Source organism: Perissodus microlepis, chromosome 3 (assembly GCF_051167445.1).
Source record: "Perissodus microlepis isolate ML-2025 ecotype Zambia chromosome 3, ASM5116744v1, whole genome shotgun sequence".
NCBI lineage: Eukaryota > Metazoa > Chordata > Actinopteri > Cichliformes > Cichlidae > Perissodus > Perissodus microlepis.
Window position 1 is genome coordinate 48,600,466 of NC_140463.1, and position 22,049 is coordinate 48,622,514.

Sequence of the window (22,049 nt, forward strand, 5' to 3'; positions counted from 1 at the left end):
CCACGCGCCCCGCACGGGAGCCAAGTTAACTTTTCATGCAAGCACACAATCATAAATCCACCGGCGAAAAGGGCCGCTGCTCCGCGGTGCTCGGTGGAGGCGCCTCGGCTCAGGCCTCTACTCATGAATTTTTAGGCTCTTGCTTGTCTTCAGGGTGGGGAGCCGGACTAGGGGCCCCTGGGGCTCCTTAAGGGGCTCCTGGGTAAATTTAAAGAGACAGTAGCAGCTACGACGATGCACACCCACCCCGGGGGGGCAGAGGGAGCAGCAGGCGCTAATACCGGTAAGCTGCTGCTGCTGCTGTCCCACAGCCGCGACATGAAGGCAGAGCGCCGGTTAACCACGAGGCGGTGAGTCGGGGCCCCTCAGCAGCTCCTGCTTTGTACCGGGGCAGCACGCGCTGTTTTCATGTGTCATACACATCTGTGCAGATGTTCAGCGGCGCAGAGACTGACTCGCACGTGTTCATGACTTCCTTCTCGATTAGTAAACTTGTCTGAGTTGACATAGTCGGACTGAAACCTCTGATACACTAACTTTGATGGCCTCAGTTGTAAAAGTCTTAAACTCATGTTAATGCTATTAAAATGAAAAATGTTTCAGCTACTTAACTCACACCTTTGGATCGCAAAGATTTACACACGTTTAATTCATGTATTCAGTCCCTAGCTATAGTCTTGCTGTGACGTCAATGTAGTTTTTTCAAACCGGATCCACGTTAAAGGAACCGGGCCGTGGCCCCCAGCGCCCTAACGTTGTTTGTCCGTCAGCCCCTCCCTCATGCTCATTTGGTCGTTGTGTAGAAAAGTGGATCCCTGCTTGAAGCGTGTGCACATGAATTCAGGTCATGTGTAGAAAAAGACAATAAATCAATGGACCTTTGTGCAGCTATTCCAGTAGGGAACAGCTGTGCGGGCCTCCGTGTCCCGGCACCACATTATCTTTGGCTCGCTTTGGAAGAGCCTCCTGCAGACAGACAGACAGACAGACAGACAGACAGGGGGACTCGTGACAGGTTTGTAAAATCCTTTTAATGCGACCCAGTGAATGGATGTGGCGTGGAAAGGAGGGGGCGTTGCACACTACTGTCTCTATGTACACAGACACACACACACACAGCGAGCATCCCACATCCTGGTACTTTTCAGCGTTGTCAAGGCAGCCTGAGCACGACTGGCGGAAAGTAGCTGCAGTGTCCTGGCAGAATATCTGTGCAAAACCGCCCCCAAAGTGTCCCGGAAAGTTAAGTGCCGCTAAAAGGTAACGGACGTGCATGTTTTCTGTCGCTCGTGCTTCCGGGCGCGCGGCTTTGCGGCTCGAATCTGCGCCTGTCCTCGCGGCTTTCACGCAGACAGGCGCCAGTCCGCGAGGACCAGAGCAGGAAAATGTTGTCCATTGTGCCGCTGAGAGACACAACGATCCAGGCACCATTTCCGCTCTAGTGCGACCGCTTTTCCACGGCCGCTCTGCGTGTTTTGCTGTAGGTTGTTCGGCTGAGTGGCCTGGTGGCGTTTGACTGAAACACACTGAGAATAAAGAAAAATGGCAGATAGACTTTGTGATAGAGAGAGACAGCTTTAAAGGGACAGCGACACGCTGTTTTCTTCCTGCTTTCTGGAGCCGAAGCACTCCCACACACGACGACAATTTCATTTATTTCATAGTTATCTCCTGAAATCTTACACCGAAACTCGCGTTTCACGCGGGAATCTGCACAGATGTTGGACAGATGAGGTGGGCGTCGTGCACGTATTTATTGTCTCCTGACTGGTGCACGAAATCCTGCTGGAGTGAGTGCTACAGATCTTAGAGTACGTCAGTGCTCCACTGAGACCACCTTACTCCGTGTACTCTGTGTACTTTCATTTCATCATGAGGCACACACATGTGAGTTAAACAGATAAAATGACTTTGGTTGAACTTGTTTGGTGGAAATAAAAAAACGTATAAATTGTTACATTTTTGTAAATAGCTATTTGACTCTTCAATCCTCGCTAATATTATCATTACTTTGTGCAATTGAAGGGAATTATTGTGCGCAGTGTTTTATACACAGCATTTGTTAATGTTGTTGTGCTTGTTGTTGCATTACTGATCAGTGAGCATGTTGTAATTCCCATGGCTCCAATCACTGCTAAGAGCAGAGATCCTGAAGCGCAGGATCTCAGTGTGCAGCACTGCTGTTTCCGGCAGTTATTTCCAAACCTAACTATGGCCACCGCACCTGCCTGCTTATATACTCTTTAAAACGGCAATTGCAAACCTCAGTAGGTGCTACACATTGTGTTTTAAAAAGTGGAAAAATGTGGAAAAATATTGTCTTGATGCATGCTCGATCATCCAGGTAAGGAAATCCCAAAAAGGTCTTCATTCTGTTCATCGGAAACGTTTCGTCACTCATCCAAGTGACTTCAACTTGTGTTAGTTTTGCTGTTGCTTAATGTTTATTACAAAGTATTACCTAGGCTTTAGGTTATTTTCATCACATTTTAATGCAAAGATTGTTTTCTGTTCCTCAGGATATCTGCACACCAATGTGATGTCGGAGAGCATAAGAGGTGCTCAGAAACATGATGATGCTGATAATGACAGTTAGGATCCTGGACTGAGGGGCTACCAAGGCCAATCACTGCTGTTGGATGAGAACCGATGGGCTGTCTAACCTGGCAACAGCATGCCAACTGCAAAAGGTAAAGGTGGCTCAACGTCCCACCGTTACCGGCCGGCCTCGGAGTACGATGATGCCACGCTCGCCCTAAAGCGAGAGTACTGGAGAAACAAGAAGCGAGAGCAGCGGGCCCGTCTGTCAGAGGAGAGGGAAAGGCACAAACACAACAGCAGCAGCCAGGGAGGAAAGCAGCTAAATGCCCCTGCGGAAGAGGCTTCCACTCTGGCCCAGTCATCAGGTGCTTTGTCACCTCCTCTGCAGAGTAATGATAATTCATACAATTCTGTGTCAAAGCACGGAAATGCTCTGGGGGAGGGGTCACGTGAAACCACTGACAGCCAAAAGGAGAAGTGGCTCCAGACAGTAAAGCTCAACAAGCGTCTGCCTCAGTTGCCAGCGTCGTGTTCTATCTCTGCCAAATCAGCCAGCGGCAACGCAGCCGCAGGTAAACGTCAGACAGCAAGGGACGCAACCGTTTCCTCACCCGTGTCCAGTGGAACTCAGCTGAACACCGTATCCTCAGTGCCTCCAGTCAGAGTGACCAGAATAACCAATGGCAGCTCCAGTAAAACAGCACCTCAGCCATGTGTGTCTATGCAGGGTGCATCAGTCCCCAGAAACCAACATAAGGCACAGGTTGTATTACCCACTCAGCCCAAAGTCTTACCCACAGGTCTCGTTCTCGTGTCCTCTCCATGCGGCCCCACTTCCACTAAAGCAGAGAGCAAAACAGCCATCTCAACACCTCAGAGTGGAACAAAGCGTGCCTTGGTCACCACACAGAGGGCTAAAGGTGTTGGCAATGCACAAGCTTCTCTGGAGTCCGACGAGGAAAGAGCAGCCAAGCGTCGGGAACAGTGGCGGATCAAAAAGCGAGAGCAGCGAGCAAAGCTTGCAGCTAGGTTAGCTAAAGCCAGAGAGAGGACACAGGGTGCAGAGATGACGTTTCAGAGGCTAACGGCACCAAAAACCAGACACGTGGGAAGCATAGTTCTTCCATCAGAGTCACTTTTGAGAGGAGCAAGCCAGAAGCAGTGTCATACACGGGTCAAAACATCATTTACATCAGCCAAAAGTGAAAACAATAAACTGCAAAGTGGGACAGCAACTGTAGTTGTAACTGCTCTGCAAACATCTGATGTTCCATCTGTGAAAAAACCAGTAGACTCTCAGGGAAAGGTTCCAAGTTACGGTCATCTTGGCGGTGTTACCCGGGGTATCGCGAGATATAAAACGCCTAGACAAAGGTTCATCGAAGCACAGAGAAACTTAATGAACCATAGAAGTCTAAGGTGTAAATCCCCAATGCTGCCCTCAGCTTTTGGTACAAGAAGTCTGCCCAAAATCAACCCTGACGACACGCCCGAGCAGATAATAGCTAAACGGAGAGAGTACTGGCGGATCAAAAAGCGCGAACAGCGAGCTAAGCTGTCCATGGAGGTAAAGGTTCGGTTGAAAGAGAGAGATTCTTTGATGAGGAGGGTGAAACGTTACCAGAAAATCCTCGAGGAGATGAGGAAGACTAGAGTGCTGGCGCAGTCAACCGGAAGTGCCCTCACTCACAGCCCAGAGACCATCGGAGGATTCATCAAAGAGGACGGGACGCTGACTGCTAACATCCCTCACAGTTCTGTAGATCACAGCATAGCAGAAGACAAAAGCCAAGTAGAGCTTTGTGTAGTTTCTACAAACACTCCTTTGGCACAACAACAGTGTCAGCCTGACGCTAAACTGAGAAGTGTTGCTCCCATCAGGATAAACCCGGCTCCCCCTCCTCTTTGCTTAGCTCAGGTGAAAGTCTCTGCTCCTGGACAGCTAGCCAACAAACTGCCGCGACTGCTCGCAGTTAGACCACAGACTCACCTCAAAAGCACAACCGTTCCTAATTTGCACTCATCAGCTATCCAAACTGTGGGTCAGCTCACACTTACTCATCCACAGAGCCCTCAAAATTCAGCAGGTTCAAACGTTAGCAGTTGTGTTATGAAAATGACCATCTCGAGCAGAGCGCCGTCGCTGTCAGCCCTGTCTCTGGATGCGGGGCTGACGGAGGAGGAGAGGATGGCAAAGAAGAGGGAGTACTGGAGGATAAAGAAGCGTGAGCAGAGAGCAGCTCGTGCTGTCCGATTGAGACAGGGTGTTTTACATGCTAGGGCCGGTGCAGCCTTACAAAGGAGGAAGCCTCAGAAGCAGGGGACGCTGATCACTGTGCCTCAGAGTAGAAATCTCACCGACACTACAGCAAATGCACCTCCTCTTTCCAACAACAGCGTGCTTTTTCTGCCTCGTGAAAATGAAATGAAACAGGAGAGTGACTCCATGCCAGCAGCTGACCTAAATTCTCCACCAGAACAAGCCATCTGTCCAGATATCAAACCCCCTACTTCCCCACCTCCAGCACCCCAGCTGGAGTCTGACCCATGTCTGAGCGCAGACAGCCAAACTGCCACTCTGCTAGCTGTGGCCTCCATGAAGAAGCTCCTGGAAGAATCTCTTAGCACAGTGACAGAATGTAAAAGTGAGCAGAACTCTATTAAAATGGAGACAATAGAAGAGGTTTCACAGCAAGACATGAAGCCAAATTTATCTCAGCTGTCCTTTGAAAGGGATGACACGGCTCCTATTGCTGCTGACCTCACTTTGCAGATAAAAAGCTGGGAGCTAGACAGCAAGGTCTCTGCAAAGGCCAGTTTACAAAGCCCTCAACTCAAGAACCCATCGCAGGTGAGTGAGACAGTTCCACCTCTTCCTGCTTCCAATGAGCTAGGTGTGCATCATACCAGTGAGCACTCATCCCAGACCCCTTTGAACTACATAGTAAACACCTCCATGGAAGCACCACGCAGAACCCAGAGGCTTTGCGCTAAAAAAGCCGGCTATAAAACCTGCTGCTCTCCAGAGCCACCAAAGCTGCATCACATCACAGCCGTGACGCTGGATAACCTGCAACCACAGCAGCAACAGCAGGAACAGCATCAGGCACAAGAACAGAACATCTGCCCCGAATCAAAGCGGAGGTACAACAGCGTGGTGACGGAGCAGAGCGGCTTGACCAGCTTGCAGAGGAAGAGGGAGTACTGGAAGCTGATGAAGAGGCAGCAGAGGGCCAAGTTAAAGGCCAGGCAGAAAGACGGCGAGGGGGAGTGCAGCAGCGGGCTCTTCCCCAGAAGCATTCAGGTAACACGAGTAGCACTCGAGCTCTTTTTCTGCAAGTTTCAGCGCTTTGGTGTGTAGCTAATAGCTAATATTGATCATATTTGATAGTACGTTGTGTCCCGCTGGTTGCCCCTGATGTCAGCTGCGCATCATCATCATCATCAGATTCATCTTCACATGTGACTGTTTTTGAAAAATGAGTGCTAGCTCTGACCCATGTAGCATTTCAACCTTTTGAAGCCTAAATTTTCGTGTTGTGTTCAGGATCTGAGCGTGGCAGAAATTCAACACTCAAAGTAAAGAAGACTGCGTTTGATTTTCTTCCTCACGCCTTTTATCTGCATATAGAGTTCAGTTTGATGACTGCAAAGGTGACAAGCTTGACTAAGGCCACTGAAATCTGCCGCGTGCTACCAGATGAACCATTTCCGACTAGTGCAGCCTAACTTTGTATTTAGCTCGTGCAATGGGCAGAAAACCCAAGCATCACTTAAATGAATGAAAGCTATTGAGTATTTAGCAGCATGTGCACATAGTGTCTATGTAAAAGAGGGGCCCTCCATGCAAAGAGTGCATTTTTTGACATACCTAAATTTCTCTATGTATATAAAAGTGGTTTCTGCAGTCGACTCAGTTCAGACTTTGACTCAGTCCAGCTGAAGCTTGAATCGCTGCGACAGAAAATTCTCAGGCAGATGGTATTTGAACAGGAAAAACAAAGTGGAGTTCATCTGAAGGGGGCCCATTAAAGCTAGGAGCAAACTCTGCCTCAGTTTCTGAAAAGCCGTTTGTTCATGTCATATTTCCTTCTTTCAGACCCCGGGGCTCGTTATTATCAACAGTCTTAAAGGGGCGAGTCCTCCAGCAAAACGAGCCCTCCAGCCCAAACCACCTGTCTCTCCTCTGGACTCAGTGACCAGCATCCCTACCGTTCTGGTTGTTAGCCAAACAACATCTAATGCTCAACAGTCAGCGTGCACGCTCCAGGTCAGACTGCCTATCACCAGCAATGAGTACAGCAACGTCAATCTTGGGCCTTCACATGCTGTATCCAGCTGTGCAGGAGTTTCTGAATCTCTGCAGCTTTCACAAGCATCTAGAAGCACTGATGTAGACTCAGCTCCCGCCCTCCCCGCTGTGAAGCCACCAGACAAACCACTGTCCAGTACTGACATGCACCTCATTGAACCCCTTGGTCAAAGTCCGTTAAAAATCCCCTCTGCTCACCTTCAGAGTCCCCCACACAAGAAACAATCCTCCATCCAGCTGGCACCAGTGAGCACCATGGTTCCTCCAAAGCCCATCCCAGGGGAAAGTGAGCAGGACTTTCTGAGGAGGAAGCGGGAGTACTGGAGGATAAAAAAGAAGGAGCAGAGAGCCAGGAAGGCAGTTCGGGAGAAGGGAATCACCCAGAGCTTCAACAGCTGGAAGACTAGGCTGCCTCCCCTGAGTCTACAGACAGAGGTGAGAGTTGCACAGTTACATAAACAGCTTGTTTTTTTTAGCTTACTGGCATGTAATGATTATTGTATTCATATTACATACTACTGACATTTATATTATACTTAATAGGCTCAAGGTTTAGCTGGCATTTCTGGTTTTCTTCTTATTTATCTGGAAGGACTTTCTTGGTTAGGGTGTGCTAGTTCTCCTCTTACACCGCTTGATTAACCCGAGGGGTTCCACAAGGTTCAATCCTGGGTCCACTGATGTTTTCCTTTTATCATTCTGTCTTTTTTTTTGGCATTTCTTATCCTTTTTATGCCATCTTTTAAGCCTCACCAGCCAAATAGGCTGCCCACCCTGGTTGGCTGTTTATCCGGGATTAGTGACTGAGGCCATGATTACAGCTCCACTTGAACTTGTATTTGATTCCTCGCTGAACTTTGACTCACATATAAAATGTACCTCGCGTTCCTTTTACTTTCATTTAAGGAACATTTCTAAAATGCGAGCCTCGTTCTTTGAACTAGAGCAAATTGTTCTTGCGTTTCTGTCATTGCACATCTTTGTCATGCCTCCAAACAATTACAAAATGCTGCAGTCAGACTCGTAACAGGCTCTAGCAAGCAAGCTCACAGCCTCAAGAACAAAACGATATAGAACTTTCAAATTGATATGATAGGTGTGTCTGCTAGAAACCTTCAATGAGTTCAAATCTCATGACCTCAACCTCACCGTCAGACATCAGAGGTCAAGTTTTCTGAAAATCTTCTGAAGTCACATTGGATTTTGAAATTCATATCATAGTTGTATCTACCAGGAGAGTGAGGGGTACCACTGTCCACCACCAGTATCTTTCTCTTTACATTGGTTCCCAGTAGATTTTAAAATTCTCACACTTATAATTAATTAATTTAAAAATTGAAGAGGGTCCTTTCAGCAACAACAAGTATGTTCCCCACATAAATAAGGGTTAAAAAAATCAGACACTCACGCAGGTTTTCTATCACAAGGCTGAGACCATCATTCCTACGACTGATCTCTCAGTGATACAGAAACAGAGGATTACTTTAGTACTCCAGTAGAAAAGGAACAGATTACTAAATGGTGCACTCGTGCCCCGTTCTTTGCCAAAGCCTTTGTTTGTAAGTAAATCAGATGACCTAAAAGACACAAAAGCACCAGAAAGAAACTACAAAAATACACAAAATAATGTCAAAGTGACAAAACTACAGGAACTCTGCTTAAGCATCTCTCCAGTCTGACTTGTGTCTGGGTTCACCTTGTTTCAGGGAGCTCATGAAAGCACGTAAAAACACTGCACGTGGCCTTTGCTTTAGTTTTTCACTCTTTGTCTAATATCTTTAGGCACCTGGTCAGTGGGTGAACTCCTCTGAGGAGTCAGAACATCTAATGAGGTCAGAGATTTTTTTTGCTCGCTTTCTTTTGATATCAGCATCATGAGCATTCAGGATAACACACAAAAATCTCCCTTCACAGCTCTTCAGTGGACTCGGCATCCTTCACATACTCGGATTACACAGCCCCAATCGAAGGTAAAGTATGTCACTTTGAACTTGAACGAATGCACATAAAATGGTGAAAGTAGCCAAAAACAAACTCTGCCTTCTCAGATGAGTCAGAGCTGCTGTTTGCTGAAAGTGAGGAGGATTCTGTTTCCGATGCTGTGTGGAGGAGCCGCTACCTCATGGACTATGACCCACTCAACCAGCTGCTGGTGTGCATGGTGTGTGGGGAACTGCAATATTCCCACAGCCTAGAGGGAGTGAAGGCCCACATTGACGAGGCCCACCCGCACACCCTAACCTTGGAGCCCGGCGAGAAAGAGCAAATACGGGAGGCCTGGGATGAGCAGGTGTCCCGGCGGGAACGCTTCTTCAGCAGCCAGCTGCAGCAGCACAGCAGACCTGTGGCAGGTACAGTATGAGCTCGGATCACGTAGTTAAGTCACCTGACTTTGCAACACAGCAGAGTTAAAAGTAGCTGCAGAAGAGCATCTGTTAGCCTCATCTGTACGACTGATCCCCACTGAGGTTTATCCTTTAATCGGCTCATATATTCATATAATGCAATGGTAGCAACACTGGCTCAGCAGTTATATACAATGACGGTGCAAACTCGCCTGACTGCACCGATCAGTGTGAAACAATTCAATTTTATTTATATAGCGCCAAATCACAACAGCAGTCGCCTCAAGGAGCTTTATTGTACAGTAGATCGTACAATAATATATACAGAGAGAACCCCAACAATCATATGACCCCCTATGAGCAAGCACTTTGGCGACAGTGGGAAGGAAAAACTCCCTTTTAACAGGAAGAAACCTCCAGCAGAACCAGGCTCAGGGAGGGGCGGGGCCATCTGCTGTGATTGGCTGGGGTGAGAGAAGGAAAACAGGATAAAGACATGCTGTGGAAGAGAGACAGAGATTAATAACAAGTATGATTCAATGCAGAGAGGTCTATTAACACATAGTGAGTGAGAAAGGTGACTGGAAAGGAAAAACTCAATGCATCATGGGAATCCCCCGGCAGCCTACGTCTATTGCAGCATAACTAAGGGAGGATTCAGGGTCACCTGGTCCAGCTCTAACTATATGCTTTAGCAAAAAGGCTAAGCCATTTCTCTGCAGATGATCTGTTAACAACGCTGTGTGACTTCTTTTGCAGAACCACACAAGAACTGAAGAGCTGAAGAGACGGCTGCAGGAGGCAACTGAAGACCATGGACCAGGAGAAACAAACCCCACCTCCTTTCTCTCGTGTATTTTATTTCTTATCAGTGTGTTTACCTCTGCAGGAAGACACCTTGGAAAAGAATGCCCTAAAGCAGCTTTACCTCATTTCCTACCAGGGTTGTGTATGTTTATCAAAGGCAGTGAGGACATTTTTATACTGAAGCTGCTTCATCCGAGATTTGCTGTCAGTCCTTCTCCTGTTGTGTTTGTTTTTTGTGCTCCTTTTTTCCTCTCACCCCCCAATCAGCTGCAGCAAACGGTTGCTCCTGCTTCTCCCAGAAGTTTCCTCCTGTTCAAAAGGAGCTCTTCCTCCCCACTCTTGCTGCTCATAGGGGATCATTTCACTTCTCTATAATATTGTTGCTTCTTACAATACAGCACCTTGAGATGAGTGTTGGAGTGAAACATTACTACTTAAAGAAAACTACATTTGGGAAATCTTCACTCTGGGAAGGCTAAGCTAATGGCATGCTGGACATATCAGTTTTTTAGGCCACTGAGCTTTTTGGTCTTAATTTATTGATCCAATCACAGACTTGCACAAATATCTTCTTTGATCACATGACCTCTGTGGGCGCCATAATAAAATATAACCTGTGTTTTCCAGCTGGAGCATACTCATAGCCAGTTTGTACATTCCTCACTGCTCTGTTCTGCCTTGTTGGATTTTCTGCAGGGGTAAACATTTCAGCATTCTGGGAAAACACTATAGGTATTCCAAGGAAAAACGGGATAATAGGTGGTATGGGGGTAAAAGACTTGCTGAATGAGTAGCTCAGAAGAAGCTCAGCTCAGTCATAAAATTAGCACCAGTGTCCAGGCTGTGAATTCCACAGTGGGAAGTGTTTTAGCACCAAATCTAAAGAATAATATTGATTGTTTAAAGTTCCTGAAAACTCCTGGAAAGTAAAAGGCGCAACCTGCTGGCCGAGCTGCTGAGAGCACAAACTGGGGCTGAATGCACCGGACTGAGGAACACTTGCTGAATACGTTTGTATTGGAGGACTGGGTCACTGCAGTTGTGCAGAGACACACTACCTGTTCACTGATAGCAGCCGTGGGATACAATCCATGGCTTTTATCAATGTGACATTTATACACAAGTTAATACAATAAGTTAATATTTAACCCTGGGATTAGTCAGCTGTAGAAAAACAGCATCAGCACAACATTTTCTACTATTTGGAAGCTGACAGAATCTGCTAGTGTGCAGATTTTCCTGCAGGCTTGTATTCAGGTTAGTCTGCTCTAGAGCCTTGATAGTTTCTCAAGCACTGAATGGGGCATCTGGAACTGAGCTGCAATTTGCTACTGCATCACATCCTTACGTGTTCCTCCAGGGGCAACTTTTTGTACCGAGACAACTTTCTTAGGGACAGTTTGTCACCTCTGCAAAAATCTCCTGCAGCACTGTAAATAGACTAATATAAAGCTGGTTATGACATGCCAAATGTGACTTTTTCTGTGCCGTTCCACAATATTTGGAGCAGCCTTGTTATTTATTGAATCTCCTCTTACGCAAGTGATCGTTGATGATGCATTATTCATATCTGTAGAAAGCGCCATGTTAGAAAAGTATTTCATTTGTGAATGTTATCAATCCAAGGCTTTCCTACTTAAGTAGTAAATGGATGAAGTGCTCTGGAATGCTTTTCAATGCTTTTTCTATGATTTTCATGAAGATTACAACACTGAAATATTCTTGTATTTGAGCACAAAGCTGAGGAGGCGAATACTGTCTGTGGAGCCACAACGCAGTGGAAAGAGCTTGTGGTGATCAGATCACTCATGAAAATCAGACGTGATTGTCTGCCAGTTTAAAAAGGGAATGTTTAAATGCCTTTTCAGTAATAAACTTTTTCTACTGTTCATTCGAATCCTTTGTCTTTTTTGTTAAACTCTGTTTTCTCCAGTGCAGTTGTGTCACTTGTGTGGTATTATGATCAGAAATATTAAGAATTTCACATTAATGAGCACAGAAATTCCTGCTTTGTACATTGACCGAATCATTTTTATTGAATCCACTGAAGCTGCACTTGCACCAGTAGGGCCGCTTACACCCGAAGTGTGCACTGTGGCTCCAGCCTGGGTCTGTGATGGGCAGCTGTGGGTGAATTGTGTGTGCAGTGCAAACTCAAACTTGCCAATGCACTGCAGTAAGGCAATGGAGCTCTAAAACAAACTAGAAACAGTGTCAGTTGGATGTAGAGCATGATGATGCACCTCATCAGGAGCTTGTTTTACTAAGAGATGGAATAACAGTTTCACAAACACACATTTTGCTAATTAACAAAACTGCAATCAAAAACTGTTTTAGTGAAACTCTACCAGATACTCCACAGCTGAAAGACCACAGACGATGAGACGAGTCTGTTTTCTCCACAGTCTGACCTCAACTCCAACTTCACAACAACTGAAAAAGCCAAACACTCCTGACAGTGTGAGCTCACTGACGTCTGCGTGGCGAGCTGTTGTCATTAGAGCAAAAACCAAGTTCACCAAAATCAAGTAGAGCTTCAATGGTAGTGAAAAACAGTGAATGGTTAAACAGAGTCCAAATGTAAATGGAAGTCAACATTTATTGTGTTACTTGAACAACTTGACTTCATCATTGTTTATTTCCACAGCTATAATGACTTCATTTGAACACATACAGAGTTAGGACTTCCCTAGATAGTCTGCTGTATTTTAAGGGTGTGAGACATTTGTGACTGAATAAATACGTTTGTAATTATTTTGTATGGCCTTATTAAATATGCTAAAAAGAATTTACAAAAACCTCCCGGCTGGTTCGGAGGGAGTCAGGAGGAAACTTTTTTCCTGTTCACTGCTTCACACCCTGACTTCTCCTGGGCTCTTCTTCCACTACAGCCTCGGCTTCTTCCCCAGGGTGTGCTTCTTCTTTATGGACGTGTGAAGAAAACCAGGTTCCACTGGCCGAGTCGGTGTCGCCCACCCCTTGCAGCTCACGGGGTCCAGCGCCCAGTCGGAACAGCGTGGGGATCTGACCTAGGATGGGGTTACTCTGTTGGAGGCCAGAGATCCACTGATTGAGGGTAGCCTGGTCCCCCTGACTGGTCATGCACATGGCAAAGACTGGACCTTCATCCACTGGATAGACACACAGACACACATCATCTATGTTACACCCTGGAATTGAGGGGTTGTGGTCAACAGCAGTGATGCCATATCTTACAGTCTTCCACATCGAAGCTCTCATCGTCCCCCAGGTCGCGGTCCAAATCCAGGTCTAGCTGCAGAGGATAGATGAAACACCTCTCTGGGTCATACGGCTCTTCTACCTGGGGGGAGGGAGGAGGATTTTTTTGTAATTTAATTCACAAAGTTTCACATATTCTATATTCATTATACAGAGTCTACAACGAGGGGAACACACAGACGGTCACTGCAGAAAAGGCTGGCTGTTTGCAGATGACAGCCAGCTGAAGAAGCTGGGAGAGCTTCACAGGGAGTGGAGTGAGGGTGGTGTCAGTTCCCCCAACACCAGCATGCACAGATGTCTACAGGAAAGCAGCTGCAACGGTTGCATTCCTAATATCTGAGTGTATTAATGAACACACCAAGCTGGACATTTCTGTACTAGAAATCCTCTTTTTAATTGATCTTAGGAAATATTCTATAATCTGAGATTCTGGTTTTGTGACTTTCCTGAGCTATAAGCCACAATCATTAGAATTCAAACACTCTGTTATATGATCATCACACAGCACTTATTATTTGTAATGGATAACAGTAATGTTTGCCCACCTTCTCTTCAGGTGGGGCAGGGTCAGCTCTGAGGACGTAGTAGTAAACACACGTCTTCCTCATCCACAGAGGGAACGGCCCCTCCACGAACACGGGCCTGCACGGGTTGTGCTTAGCGAGCGCTTCCATCTGGCTGGGGCTCTGGATGCCTGGTGCAAACACAGGAAAGAAAGAAAACAAACAACAAATATGGAAATGATGCCATTATTAGTATTTTTAACAATATATTTCTGACTAAGACACAGAGTGTAGTTTCAAGTCATCCATACCTACTATATGTGGAAGTGTGACTTCAGCACCGCTCTCTGTGATGTCTGTGCAGGGCAGCTTGTGAGGAGAGCACACACACAGTTTGGTAAATACAAGATTTACATCTGATGACAAAAGACAAAGTCAATCAAACGATTTTTACACACAAGTTTGTCTTAGTTAGACCTGAGAAACTAAATGACTGTAACACAAAAACTTGTACTCGCAATCATGTGGAGTTTTTTCTGAGAATTCACATCGACTCCACTTTCTATAAGCTCAATTTAAAAGCTTAAGAAATGTGGAACACGAGTCTGTGGTTGACAGCTCTGGAAAAGGGGTTTCCAGACTCGGGTCTGAAACATTCAGCGTATTAGCTTTAAAGATTTTAGAGTTACTTTTGTTATTCTTTTAAAGAACAAAGCCAGGCTAGCTGTTCCCCCCTGTTTCCAGTCTTCATGCTAAGCTAGGCTAATCCATGCATATACCTGGTAGACGGTCACTTTTGCATCCCAGTCGTTTGCCATGCGTGTGAGGCTGAAGCGTGCCAGGTCTACTGGGTCTTCAGGGAGTTGCTTGGGAATAGGAAAGGGGTTTGCGTGCATGAACTTGGGGAACCAGTACATGATACGCTGGTACTTTCTCATAGGGTGGGTCTTTTCTCCAAAGATCTGGACCAGCAGCACTTTGGTCTCAATGTTGGGCATGATACCTGAAGCACAGACACTGACACTTAGACACAAAAACAGTGTACAGAATACCTCAAGATTCTCACCAACTACCACAATACTATAGACACCCACCATAATTCTCCATCTGCTCCAGGAGCTGCACTCCACACTCCTGCTGACGGGGATAGTGGTTGAACATTCTCTGGATAAAGTTTTGCGGCACGAATACCTCTTTAGGAAAAACATCCAGCAGCTTGTTGTAGACAGTGAGGTCTTTCTCCACCCCAAATTCTGGCATCTTCTTCAGAGCAGCATAGATAAACTCCACATGACCTCGACGCCTTATGTCTCTCTTGGTGTAGACGTCTATCACTTTGTTAAACGTGGCCTTGGTTTTGGTTTCTTTGGCGACCTGCTCAAACAGATCATCGTGGGCGACCAGAGATTTGTCCCTCGTCTTGTCCTCTTCCTGAACGAACCGTGCAGGCTGACTCTTGGTGCACGCTGGGCTGCTGTGGAAATGCCTCAACACCTAAAAGCAACACGTTTTTGTTATGAACGCATATAAAAGATTCATTCATATGATCTGATTAGATTATTTATTGATTAACACCAAACAAAGAGTCGACTGCCAGCTGCCTTTCTCTGCGATTATATCAGTGCTGTATATGAGCTTAAGTCTGGTCGCTGCTAAAGCTCACCTCGCGCTGTGGGCACTGCGAGCCGCCGAGCTGACTCGAGGAGTGTAACCGGAATAGAGCGCCGTTGTCTCCAGCAGCAGCAGGAGGCAGCAGCCTCCCTGCGTGGCTGAGCAGCCGCAGAGACTTGAGCTGATGCAGGCAGCGGCTGCCCTTCATAGTCGAGCCATCACAGCGAGTGTCAGAGAACAGAAGTGCACACGGACGTGAAGCTCACACATTCACTCTTCGGTGTACCTCATCCAGCTGTAAATATTTGTACAGAACGATAAAACTTTACATTTCACATTTTTGTGAAGTTTAGTTCGTCAACTGCTCAAATGTTGTAGTAAGGATAGTTATTATTATCACCCCAACATGTATAACCATGTTAATACTGACCATTAATGCCGACAATCGGACAAGAATATAGTCTCCTTCAGAAGGCGCTGCCAATGGACGCTACCATGTTGAAAGGCCAGTACAGCATTCCGGTCCGACACGCGTTTTCTTCCCCCAAACAATAGAAACAGTGACAGAAATGATAGTTCCGTAAAACCGCAAATAAGCGCAGTAAATGTTCTCCATTAAAATGCAGGAAATGATTTCTAAATCAATGCCATTCTTCGCGCTGTAGCTATGATTCTTCAAACTATTAAACAAAAGTTGAGAAAAGAGAAAGCTAACTATTTTTTATCCTTTGTCGTGCAGTATAATTTAGGGTGACCATATTTTGATTTCCAACAAAGAGGACACTTGTGCCAGTCATGAAGAACTTTAATAATACTGTTCACTTAACAGTAAACTTTAACATATTTAAACGATGCCTTCTCTGTGCGGTTAATGAATGGTGAAAAAAAACGTTGTATAGGCGTTTACAAGTCAACAAAAAAAAGAGGACGGTTGGTCACCCTAAGAGATACTTCTTAAGGCAAGAGTCGCCACTTCGCAGCCATCGTCGAGCTTATGTTGGCTGACAATTACTGCAACACTAAAATTCAAATACAGTCACAGTGACATAACGTTGCATTTATAGAATCGCTGGTCAAATGCAATATAAGCAAAACAACTACAACAAATAAACAAAATCAAAACTAAAAACTAAAAGATCTTACCCTTAAAATAAGATTTAAAAAGGTCCCCGGTGATGTTTCTGGCACCATCCTTTCTGTTGCCATTTCCAGTGTTTCCGTGTGTGTGTGTGTGTTTTTTAATGTGTGATGTCTTTACCTTTAAGGTGTTCTATATAAAATAAATAAATAAATAATCTGTCTTGCAGGTATCTTTATGACGTCAGATCACTCTAAAAAAGACATTTTTAACGTCAATTAGACTTTCTTACTGGGTCAATAAAGGATATATAAAAGTCACTTTACCAAAAACTAATTGCAGCTTCTACCTTGTGACAGGAATATTGTGTGTGGTCAGGATGACTGGATATCATTCGTGAGGGATGCATTTGATATACGTTTCATTTCTTATAGGCCAACAAGTTATTTATAGCAGTTTGAATGCAGGCAGTCACTTTCTGGCACAGGTTTCAGGGCTTGTAGTGCGCACCGCCACCACGAGATGGAAACAAATGCTCGTCTTGTAGCTGCCAGGCTGCAGAGGTGCAGCCATAAGAAGCTGCTTTAAGAGTTCCGTGAAATGTTCTGGTATACGGACACAGAAATCCTGTTTCCTGACTCAGTCAGACTGAGGCGAATATCTGGCAGCACTTTTAGCCGTACCTGGCGCCTTCCCGCCAATAGTGTCAAGTTAGCTATAACGAGGGGCTACACTTCCGGAAGCGGTTTTCAGTCTGTGGTGTGATTGTTTTTAGTTTTTCATTTTATATAAAGTAATTTCGAACTATATTTTATATTTAAGCTTGATTTACTTCTAAGTACTCCCCCCTCACACACACACTCACCACACACCCGTGCGTTTAATAAAGTATTGCGCTTTATGTTGCGGAAAATTCCGCGTTTCCGGTATTCTTAGACCTGTCAGTCGACTCGAGTCTCCAGAGTGTGGGCTGTGATTCTCCTCTGTCAGCATGGAAAACACACCTTAGTGCACGCTGCTCCTCTAAAAACAGGAGACGCCGTCTAAACCTGGGATTATGGATTCCTCTACCAACAGTTTGGGTGAGTGCAGCAGCGACAGTGGTCCTTTGTGTTTTTACTGACAGCATTAGCATTGTGGAAACTTCACTGTCCGCGCTCGGATCAGATAATCACATCGCTCTCAAAGGAACGCTGTCAAACAGCTTCAAAGATGGCAATCTTTGGAGAAAACTAGCATACACCGCACCACACACGCTTTACACAGTTTAACAAGCGCGTTAAACCTCGAACTTTGTTCGGAGGCTTTCAGTCACACCAAAACTTTGTAACTGAACACTTAAATGCAGCTTTTCAGCAGTTTGGCAGCGCTCGTCGCCGCATTCTTTGCTGTCTTTTATTGCAAGCGGATAGTCGGCGGAACATCCGCTCTGACTTTCAAAGGAATTTTGCTGCTTAATTTTGGGCTTTTCAACATTTCTCCGTGTTTTGTTCAGTCACTCGTCCACACGTTAGCGAAGACAGACGGTAGTCGTAAACGTCGATGGAGAAACAGGACGTTACAGCAGCGCTGTGACTGTGTAGGTGTGTGGGACGGGCTGCACGTCGTTTACATTATTTCTGTGGCATTCAAATAGTTGCCTCAAGTCTGGCCCGAGTGATCAGGACACCCTGGAGGCGTGCCTGCAACCGCCTCACTTTGTGTCGCAAACTGAGTTGTGTGCTGCTGATTCCATGTTGTCACGCGTGGGTAGTTTGAGCATCAACATTGAGACCACCGGCAGAGCGTTCAGGAGCCTGAAATAATGGAATAAAGTGCACGGAAGACCGCAGCAGCCTGTGTCCATGCACAAACAGTTCGTCCATATATTAGACGAAGCACCAGCTGAACATCCTTCTCTCCAAGTCACTGTGGGTTGGGTGAAAAAGCTCCACCCTGTCTGTCCCCACAATACTTACTATTATGCTGGGACTGGAGCTTTGATAGCGGCCCAGTACTGCTTTTGATTCACATGTGTATACAAACATCCACACCCAAGCCCATCTTACATACTCTGGCTTCTTGAAAGCTGGTGGGCCGCCAAAGCACTGGGGAGCAGCAAATATATTAATATCACATGGGGAAGCTTGAGCAAGGCAGCTGTGACTCAGTGCTGGAGGAAGCTTTAAGACACAGCCATTTCTCTTAATGAAGACCTGTGTTACGTTGTTTCATAAACGAAGATGGTGACACGTTACCTGCCTCGGAAAGCTGCATGAGGTGTGCTGGAGCTTTGGAGGTTTGCCTCGGTGTCAGCTGGCCGGCTTACGTAATATGAGTTTGTAGGGATCAAATAACTGCTGTGTTTAGCAGTAACATGCAGATACCGATACACAATATTTCCTCCACTGAATACAGCCCAGTATGGTGGACAGATTTGCAGGAATCAAATGCCAGCCTTAAAGCTGGGTTAAAGGACTGGCTGATATCTTTGCAAACTAGTCATAGTAATTTTTTAGGGAAGAGCGAGCAAATGTGCAGTGTGTGCAGATTCCACACAAAGGGACTTTACTGCTTTTCCAACAGTTTACTTCTGTTAATGGCTATTTGAGACTTAACAAAACAAGACTTTAAAGATACTGCCTTCAGTTTTAATACTGATACCATTTGTTAGATGTTAAAAATAAAGTAAGATAATATATCCGTATTGAAAATACAAAATAAGCCCGTTATCTTACTGCCTTTCTGTTGTTTCATAACAGGAGTCTTGTGTTTTGTAATTGTTGTGTCCATGACTTGTATCAGTAATGATAACTGCACAAGTTCAATCTGTGCAGAAATGTGGAAAAGCATGAAAAACTCCTCAGATTTTCAAACTGCATTTACTGAGTCACTGAATGAACTTAGACACATGCATGCTGTGTGTGTGAGCACAATGCAACCCAGTGAAGTATCACACTCTCTTAAGTAACTGCGTAACTTTAGACGTTACAAGAAACTCCCCGGCTCAGAGTAAGGAGTGGAAGACCTTTGTTTCAAATGACAGATGTGCTGAAGTCTGTAGTTTACGGCTCAGGAGGTAAAGTTTACTAGTTTTCACATTCCTCCTGACTAGTCTGAACTCCCATAAAAGGCCACAGCTTATGCTAACAGGGTCAAATAGACCAGATTAGAAGAACTGTATAGAAATTCCAGTGAATGTGGGATTTATGTCTGGACGTAACTCAGCGTTACCTTGCTTACATTTGCAGTTATCCTAGTAAAGGTGGGGGGTCGTACCATTAACCCCGACTAACACTTCTTTCTGACCCACACAGACCATGTACAGTCGCACACGTAAAGGAGCTAAAGTGCATACGCACAATATAAGTACTAAGCTCTTCACTATAGATGAGAACAGTGGAGGGTATCAGTGAAACGCTTCGCTGACACCGACTTGTGCTTTGTTGTGGTAATCGTCAGCCTCTCTTTTATAGACTCCATCTTTGATGAGCTATGTTTCTTTGTCATGGTTTGCTTTGGTGTATAGGCAGCTGCTGCTAATGCTGGAATAGCAACTTTTCCTACAGGAAGTGACATCACTTACTCAGTGTTTCAAGCGTCTGAAGAGGCATGCCTTCTTCTGTCATGAGTTTCATTTGTATAACTTGAAAAGAGAAGAGAAATTGAATTACTGCTTATGGATTACTGTAAACATGTGTGCATACCCCACTTACACAGCTGGAAGCTTAACAGCTGGCAAATGTGAACGTGGTCACATTGCTGTAGTACATAAGACAAGAAATACACACCTTTACACTCAAACAAGCATCATAAAAGCCATCAGAGGACTAACGGCAGTTACTGTTAAACCCAAATACTGTTTATACTGTAGCCCTTAGACGTGCTTTAATAGAGAGCTTTAGAATTAGAGCAGCAGAATCGAGTCTATTCATACAGCACTTAGCACTTAGTCAGCGGAGCTCATTATCTTTGTCAGCTCGCTGCTGTAAACACACTGAGAACAGGAGTTATATTTGGTGTATGTACGGTAAGGATTAAATTAGTGGAACCAAAGTGGATTTATCATTTCAGCGTGTTGTGGTTTTGGCTCCAACAGCTGTCTAGGAGTACTGTGAGGATTTGGGACGTGTTGCAGTTGTGCAGAGATCAGCAGGAAGTTGCATCAGCAAATGGCAGCTTTTTCAGTGTTTTTCCCAGAATGTTGTAATAGTGCTTCTTTTCAGAAGAACACACGTGCTGTTTTGCTGGAGCCTGGAGGTAAACGCTCTTTCTGTCTGTCTCAGGGCTGGAAGTTAAAGCTCACTACTTTCTAATAGACACTGAAATGTGTCTGTAGCATTGAGTGAATGCTGAATTCTGACTGGTCAGTTTAAAGATTGAAGTCGGGTGAATCAGAGTATCACCAGTATTTTCACTGGTGCCTTGTTTTGATCGCCTCAGTTCCTCACCTGTAAATCAGAAGGAATGAACGAAACCAAAGCAGCTTAAACTTCAGTCTGTGCAGTTAAAGCAGTTCTGATAATAAATCAGTCAGTCTCACTCAGTGAGATCATCATGTGGCAGAGATTTATGCTCCATGGCCCGTCAGTGGCTTACAGTGTTGTTATCTGTGTGTAGAGCGAGCACGGACTTGCACTGTATTTGTGTCTGCGTCAGTGAGGCCTGACGGTTAAAATTAAGTAAGCTGCATCATCTCCTCTGGCTTTTTGACAATTACTTTTTCCATGGTTTTATCCTTTAAGATAGCAAGGCTGGCTTAACTGGTTTTGGGGCCCCTGCTGCAGTTTGCGAGCACAGTGTAAACCAATGAATCCACCCATGCAACAGTAATCAAACCAGCATGAGTTGTCTTCTGTTAAATCATTGTCCTTTGGATTTTTATGCTGTGCTTATACAGTTTAATGGTGGCATAGTGTTACTGAACTGGATGTGCAGGCGTGCATAAAGATGTGTATGTGTTGTTAGTGGGGTGGGGCTGGGTGACTTTCCCGATTTTATATGAACTTTGTACTTTTAACTTGGATATTGTTTGTATTAGTTTATTTAATGTTGGGCTCACCTGCCCAGAGACAGGCTAGGAGCTAAATTTGGTACGAGGTGTCTCGTATCTGCTGAGATCCGCGCTCTTGTTTGTGGGTCATGACAAATAAAAAGTAAAAATGAAATGAAACGGGGGTGTCAGACTCAGTTTCACTAAGGACCACATGGGGAACTGAGAGTCGTCTACACGTCGGTCCCGCCGACATGCTCCAGGATCATCTAAATGCCGTCTCAACCACTTGTTTCATGTCCCTGAACCAAACAGAGTGTCGCCGTCTCAGTGTCGCGTGGCTCGGAGAAATATTTAGTTAAAATATAAATATTTTTGCCCTCCTTTGTCTTCTGTGCACTCAGTGCTGGAAACTATTCCTTGAAAACGTGTTCTCACACCCCCACCTGTGAACGTATCTGCCTGCAGCATCAACTTTCCCTGTATGCCACCTTTTTTTTCACCAGCTTGTTGGCTCCCAGCTGCAGTGTAGAAGTGCCTGTCGTTTCGGCGCATTGTGTGCACGAGGCACAGTTTTGTGTGCAGACTACAATCGGTTAGTTTTAATTCTAGTCCTTTCATAAATTCTCTTACTACA

General features: G+C 45.3%; 3 protein-coding genes across 7 annotated transcripts in view; 2 read left to right on the plus strand and 1 right to left on the minus strand.

The window, feature by feature from the left end:
- Nucleotides 1-921: 921 nt before the first annotated feature.
- LOC146391723 (uncharacterized) lies at nucleotides 922-11,894 on the plus strand. 4 transcript variants are annotated; one of them, XM_084924649.1, is made up of 8 exons: nucleotides 1,125-1,260; nucleotides 2,520-5,845; nucleotides 6,641-6,811; nucleotides 7,058-7,288; nucleotides 8,636-8,685; nucleotides 8,768-8,823; nucleotides 8,902-9,204; nucleotides 9,958-11,894. In XM_084924649.1, the coding sequence occupies exons 2-8, from the start codon at nucleotides 2,675-2,677 to the stop codon at nucleotides 9,972-9,974; spliced, it is 3,999 nt and encodes a 1,332-aa protein (XP_084780775.1). In that variant the 5' UTR covers nucleotides 1,125-1,260; nucleotides 2,520-2,674; the 3' UTR covers nucleotides 9,975-11,894. The 4 variants fall into 4 exon arrangements, with proteins under 4 accessions (XP_084780774.1, XP_084780775.1, XP_084780772.1 ...); XM_084924648.1 differs by lacking the exon at nucleotides 1,125-1,260 and adding an exon at nucleotides 922-1,015 and having other exon boundaries at nucleotides 6,641-7,288; XM_084924646.1 differs by having other exon boundaries at nucleotides 1,126-1,260; nucleotides 6,641-7,288.
- Nucleotides 11,895-12,586: 692 nt separating this feature from the next.
- Nucleotides 12,587-15,921, minus strand: ecsit (ECSIT signaling integrator). Its single transcript, XM_084924659.1, has 8 exons — nucleotides 15,793-15,921; nucleotides 15,415-15,657; nucleotides 14,846-15,245; nucleotides 14,531-14,754; nucleotides 14,063-14,120; nucleotides 13,794-13,942; nucleotides 13,222-13,327; nucleotides 12,587-13,136 (listed from the first exon to the last, which is right to left on the minus strand). Exons 2-8 carry the CDS (start codon nucleotides 15,568-15,570, stop codon nucleotides 12,850-12,852), a joined length of 1,380 nt encoding a protein of 459 aa, XP_084780785.1. The 5' UTR covers nucleotides 15,571-15,657; nucleotides 15,793-15,921; the 3' UTR covers nucleotides 12,587-12,849.
- A 1,456-nt stretch (nucleotides 15,922-17,377) lies between these two features.
- eml3 (EMAP like 3) overlaps nucleotides 17,378-22,049 on the plus strand; it is a 36,175-nt gene continuing 31,503 nt past the window's right edge. For both annotated transcript variants that reach the window (XM_084924660.1, XM_084924661.1), the window contains exon 1: nucleotides 17,378-17,522. In XM_084924660.1, coding sequence (XP_084780786.1) covers nucleotides 17,498-17,522 — 25 coding nt within the window. In that variant the 5' untranslated portion in view covers nucleotides 17,378-17,497. The remainder of the gene's footprint in view (nucleotides 17,523-22,049) is intronic.

Excerpts from the sequence above, each read along its gene's own strand:
- ecsit (XM_084924659.1), bottom strand. The coding sequence starts at position 15,570 with ATGAAGGGCAGCCGCTGCCTGCATCAGCTCAAGTCTCTGCGGCTGCTC. Across the intron at positions 14,121-14,530 it reads CAAAAGTGACCGTCTACCAG|CTGCCCTGCACAGACATCAC; the intron begins GTATATGCATGG and ends TCTCCTCACAAG. Across the intron at positions 13,328-13,793 it reads CTGCCCCACCTGAAGAGAAG|GTAGAAGAGCCGTATGACCC; the intron begins GTGGGCAAACAT and ends CCCTCCCCCCAG.
- LOC146391723 (XM_084924648.1), top strand. The coding sequence starts at position 2,675 with ATGCCAACTGCAAAAGGTAAAGGTGGCTCAACGTCCCACCGTTACCGG. Across the intron at positions 5,846-6,640 it reads TCTTCCCCAGAAGCATTCAG|ACCCCGGGGCTCGTTATTAT; the intron begins GTAACACGAGTA and ends TCCTTCTTTCAG. Across the intron at positions 8,824-8,901 it reads TTACACAGCCCCAATCGAAG|ATGAGTCAGAGCTGCTGTTT; the intron begins GTAAAGTATGTC and ends CTGCCTTCTCAG.